This window comes from Chiloscyllium plagiosum, chromosome 7 (genome assembly GCF_004010195.1).
Source record: "Chiloscyllium plagiosum isolate BGI_BamShark_2017 chromosome 7, ASM401019v2, whole genome shotgun sequence".
In the NCBI taxonomy this organism is placed as follows: domain Eukaryota; kingdom Metazoa; phylum Chordata; class Chondrichthyes; order Orectolobiformes; family Hemiscylliidae; genus Chiloscyllium; species Chiloscyllium plagiosum.
This window is the reverse complement of record NC_057716.1, coordinates 106,004,538-106,009,946: the sequence shown is the minus strand read 5'-3', so window position 1 is coordinate 106,009,946 and position 5,409 is coordinate 106,004,538. Positions and strand designations below refer to the sequence as shown.

Below are 5,409 nucleotides of genomic sequence, written 5' to 3'. Positions count from 1 at the left end.
CCTGTCACCCCCTGTCCTCCTGCCTCCCCCATTTTCTGCTCTCTCACTGTCTGTGTCAGTCCACTTTTCTATTGTTGCCTGTAACTGAGTTTTCGAATGTTTAAATTTGTTTCTCATTCTCCATGTGCTACTTCTTCACACTTCTCTTTCTCTATCTCTTTGTGTTTGTCAGTAACTACCAGTCAGTCTTTGCTTCTGCCTGCCTGTCTCTCTCCCTTTGTCCTGCTCTTTCCCTGTCTGTCTCTCTGCTTCTGTCTGTCTGTCTCCACCCCCCGCCACCCTCTGTCAATCCATGCCATCTATCCTGAAATTAAACTCCGGAATTCAAAAGTGCAAGCGCTGAAATGAAATCCCTCTCTCCGTTATTTTAGGACATTAACCCAGTTCGGAGTATTTATAGACTGAATGACCCAGAACATTACAGCTAATCCTGTGGTCCTCCTGTAGTCTCAGGGGACAGTGTAAGACGGTGCACACTGCTCCTGCAACTGTACTGACAGGTGTCTGCTCCAGCCTCAGCAGATCAGGCTGTGCCCTTCAGTTTGGTCAGTACATCACAGTATCCACTCCCGGTCAATGTACAGACCATGGGCTGGAAGCTAATTCAGGCCTCTTGATCACTGTACATGCCAACTCCCCACCCCTGAGGGAGTCGCACTCAGCACACACAAATCAAAAACAAATTATTTATAAAGAGCTGTACAAAGAGGTAAAAGAAATACAGAAAGATTCACAGGAGCAAATGAAGCAAATAAGATACTGAGTCATTAGGTATTATTGCTCAAAATTTCTTAAAGCAGCCTCTCAAAGGAAGCAAATGTGTGTTTGGAGTAGGCCATTCAGCCCCTCATTCCCAGCACATCATTCTATAAAATGCTGGATGATCTAATTACTCCACATTCCCAGCCAACCTGATAACCTTTCACCCCTTTGTTAATGAAATATCGATCCTTCTCATGCCTAGAAATATTCAAGGACTCTGCATCAACTACCTGTTCAGGATGATTATTTAAAGGGCACATGACTCCTTCAAGGAATCAATTTCCAGTTTAGACAGAAAGCCACTTAGTTTGAAACAGTGACCGCTCATCCCTCCCGGTTCCAGGGAGAAGGCGAGAGGTTTAGGCAAAGAATTGCACAGCTTAGGGTCTAGGTAACCAAAGGCACAGCCACCAGTGACATAACAAAGGAACCCGATAAAGCCAGATCTAGAATATCACAGTGGGAGGAGGGACCTGAGGATCTGGAGGAGATTACAGAGACAGATAGGAGCAAGGTCTTGGAGATTCCCAAAACAACGAAGGGAATATTAAAGTTGGAGATTGCTGAAAACAAACGTATTTTGTCAAAAACTTGTACTCGTCAGGACAATTTGCAAGAATTACCAGATTAAATCAAGCATGATTTCTTTTCTCCTGCCTTGACTGTCCTGCAGACTGCTCCTACAGGCAATTTCGCACTGAATGGCTTGTTTTTCTCTGAAATAACCTGTCCACTCTCTAATCTTCCAGATAGTTATGTCTGTCTTCTTCAAAAAAAAACCTCTATCTGTCTTCCTGTATCACAGGTACTTAGAGTCAGAGTCATAGAAATGTACAGCACGGAAACAGACCCTTTGGTCCAACTTGCCCATTCCGACCTGACTGTCCCTATTAGGCCATGTTTTTCCAAAAGTGCTAAATCCTATCCCTAAGAATTCTGTCCAGTAGCTTCCCAACCACCATGGTGAGACTCACCATTCAATAGTTTCCTGGATTATTCCCATTTCCCTTCAAGAAGAGAGTCATAGAATCATAGAGATGTACAGCACAGAAACAGACCCTTCGGTCAAACTCGTCCATGCTGACCAGATATCCCAACCCAATCCAGTCCCACCTGCCGGCACCTGGCCCATAACCCTCCAAACCCTTCCTATTCATATACCCATCCAAATGCCTCTTAAATGTTGCATTTGTACCAGGCTCCACCACTTCCTCTGGCAGCTCATTCCACGGTGGCACAGTGGTTAGCACTGCTGCCTCACAGCACCAGAGACCCGGGTTCAATTCCCGTCTCAGGCAACCGTCTGGAGTTTGCACATTGTCTGCGTGGGTTTCCTCCGGGTGCTCCGGTTTCCTCCCACAGCCCAAAAATGTGCTGGTTAGGTGAATTGGCCATGCTAAATTGCCCATAGTGTTAGGTGAAGGGGTAAATGTAGGGGAATGGGTCTGAGTGGGTTGCTCTTCGGAGGGTCAGTGTGGACTTGTTGGGCCGAAGGGCCTGTTTCCACACTGTAAGTAATCTAATCATACACGTACCACCGTCTGTGTGAAAAAGTTGCCCCTTAGGTCTCTTATATCTTTCCCCTCTCACCCTAAACCTATGCCCTCAAGTTCTGGACTTCCCCACCCCAGGGAAAAGACTTTGTCAATTTATCCCATCCATGCCCCTCATAATTTTGTAAACCTCTAGATCCAGTCTATCCTTTTCCATCACTATTTTAAAACTAATAGAATTATGCTCCCCCACTGACACCTCAGTCACTTGTCCTGCCTTATTTCCCATTGTAGTAGGCACATCCACATACTAAGTCAGAAACTTTTCTCATACATATTTAACATATTCCTCTCCTTCTAAACCCTTAACAGTATGGCAGTCCCAGTCTACATTTGAAAAGTTAAAATCCCCTACCATTACCACCCTATTATTCTTACAGAGAACTGGGATCTCCTTACAAATTTGTTTCCCAATTTCCCACTGACCATTAGAAGAACAACATGAGCTACTCGCTAGTCCTCTGGGACCTCTCCATTGCCTAGCGAGGATATAAAGATCTTGGTCAAGGCCCCTGTAGTCTCCTCTCATGCCCATCTCAGTAACCTGGGGTAGATACCATCAGGCCCTTGGGTCTCATCCACCTTAATGCTTTTCAAGAGATTCAACACTAGTTCTTTCTTGATCTAAAAATGCCCTAGCATATCAGCATGCTCCACACAAATCTCACTATCCTCCATATCCTCCTCCTGGGTGAACACATCCTATGCCTCCAAGCATAAGTTCCCGCCGTTATCCTTGAGTGATCCCACCTTCTCCCTAGTTACCCTCTTGTTTTTAGTGTCTGTATAGAATGCCTTGGGGATTCTCTTTAACCTTACTTGTCAAAGTCATTTCATGGCCCCTTCTTGTTCTCCTGATTCCCTGCTTGAGTACTTTCCTGCTTATATTTCTCATGGGCCCAGTCCAATTTTAGCTTCCTAAACCTTATATATGCTTCTTTCTTCCTTTTGACTAAATGCACATCCTCCCTCATTATCCAAAGGTCCCTTACCTTGCCATCCTTACTGGAATATGCTGGTCCTGAACTCTGATCAACAATTCCCACATGTCAGATATGGACTGATAACAGCTTCTCCCAGTGAACACTCCCTACCTCCTGCCCATTACTGGTGTAATATGCCCTCCCCCAACTTGGCCCCAGTTCCAGACTTATCCTTGTTCATAGCTAGCCTAAAATGTAAGGAGTTGTGATCACTGTTTCCAAAATGCTCTCGCACTGTAAGGTCAGTCACCTGGTCAGGCTCATTAGCCAATACAGGGTCCAGTATGGCCCCCTCTCTAGTTGGACTATCCGCATACTGTTTCAAGAAACCCTCTTGGGTACACTGAATAAATTTTACCCAGTCTAAGCCTCTTGCTGTAAGGGAGGCCCAGTCAATATTGGAGAAGTTAAAGTCACCCACTATGACAACCCTATTGTTATTAAGTCTCACTTCCCCCTCCCCAGTCCTGATGAGGGATCCTGACCTGAAACATTGACTCCCCTGCTCCTCTAGTGCTGCCTGACCAACTGTGCCTTTTGCAGTCCTTACTATCCCCATACTGCCTCAGTGGATGAACCTTCCAGTATGTCCTCTCTCTGAGTGCAGACGTAACATTCTCCCTGATTAATAATGCAGCTCCTCAACCTCTTTTACCTTCCTCTCTCTCTCGTCTCAAACAACGAAACTCTGGAACATCGAGCAGCCAGTCCTTTCCTCCTCTCAGCACAGTCTCTCTAATGGCCACAACATCATAGTCCCAAGTACTGATCCAGGATCTCAGGTCATCTACCTTACCTATAATACTTCTTGTGCTGAAATAAACACACTTCAGTCCATTCATACCATTGTGTTCATTTACCTGTCTCTGTCAGTCCTTCCTTTCTGATTTTCTGATCCTAGATCTACCTTCCCCTCAATCCTGGAAATGTGTTGCTGGGAAAGCGCAGCAGGTCAGACAGCATCCAGGGAACAGGAGAATTGACGTTTCGGGCATAAGCCCCTCAATCCCTCCACTTGCTGACCTGCTGCTCTGGCTCCCAGCCCCCTGCCACTCTAGTTTAAACCCTCCCGTGTAGCACAAGTGAACTGCCCTACAAGGATATTGGTTCCCCTCCAGTTTACGTGCAGCTCCTCCCTCTGGTACAGTTCACCCCTGCCCCAGAAGAGGTTCCAATGATCTAAGAATCTGACACCCTGACCACTGCACCAGCTCCTTCGCCATGCATTCATCTCTCCTATTTTCCTATTTCTAAACACACCAGCACTATTGTCTCAATCACCTTCTCAATCTCTCCCCTCATCTGAGGCATGGTGACCCTCAGGTTAAACCACCATCAGTCATCTCTCTCTAATGAGAGAGAAGCTTGAGAGTGACTTTACCTTGACCCCTATCCTTAACCAAAACCAACCAAACTCAACTTTGGGATGAATAATTGATCTCGTACCCATTGCCATCTGTGAGTTTATAAAATTCTCCCCATTCCATAAGCAAACCGGTTGAACAGGAAGTTTTGACCCAGAGCTAGATAAACCGTTGAAGGGATAAAGTTTCAGGGCAATGGGCGAAAGAGCGGGTAAATGTTTCAAAGGGCTGGCAGTAACACATAGGCCGAATGGCCTTCTCGGATGCTGTTGGATTCAATCACCATCCCTACCTCCCTCCCTTCCTTTGTCCTTGCAGCCAGACAATATCCTCATGGCAGACACGACCAGCGAGAGCATCAGGATCTGCGACTTCGGGAATGCTCAGGTGATGACTCCGGACACACCACAGTTCTGTCAGTTCGGAACTCCGGAATACATCTCACCAGAGATCGTCAATCAGGAACCAGTCTCCAACGTTACCGATATCTGGTATGCAACATCATCGCGATGGAAGGGAAGAGTAATGGAGTCATGGAGTCATGGAGGGAGGCAGCGAGTGAATAAGGAAGCAAGCAAAGGGAGTGAGAGAAGGAGGGAGTGAGTGAGCGAGTAATGGGAGTGGGCAAGTGTGTGGGTGAAGGAGGCAGCAAATGAGTGAGTGAGGGAGTGAGTCAGTGAGAAAGGGAGTGAGTGAAGGAGTAAGCAAGTGAGTCTGCGAGGGAGGGAGGGAGTGAGTGGACGAGTT

General features: G+C 46.5%; 1 protein-coding gene across 1 annotated transcript in view; it reads left to right on the top strand.

Annotated features, from left to right (window-relative positions):
• LOC122551955 (striated muscle preferentially expressed protein kinase-like) overlaps positions 1-5,409 on the top strand; it is a 267,850-nt gene that overhangs the window by 239,891 nt on the left and 22,550 nt on the right. The window contains exon 23 of the mRNA XM_043694526.1: positions 4,981-5,153. Within this exon, the coding sequence (XP_043550461.1) occupies positions 4,981-5,153 (173 nt within the window). The remainder of the gene's footprint in view (positions 1-4,980; positions 5,154-5,409) is intronic.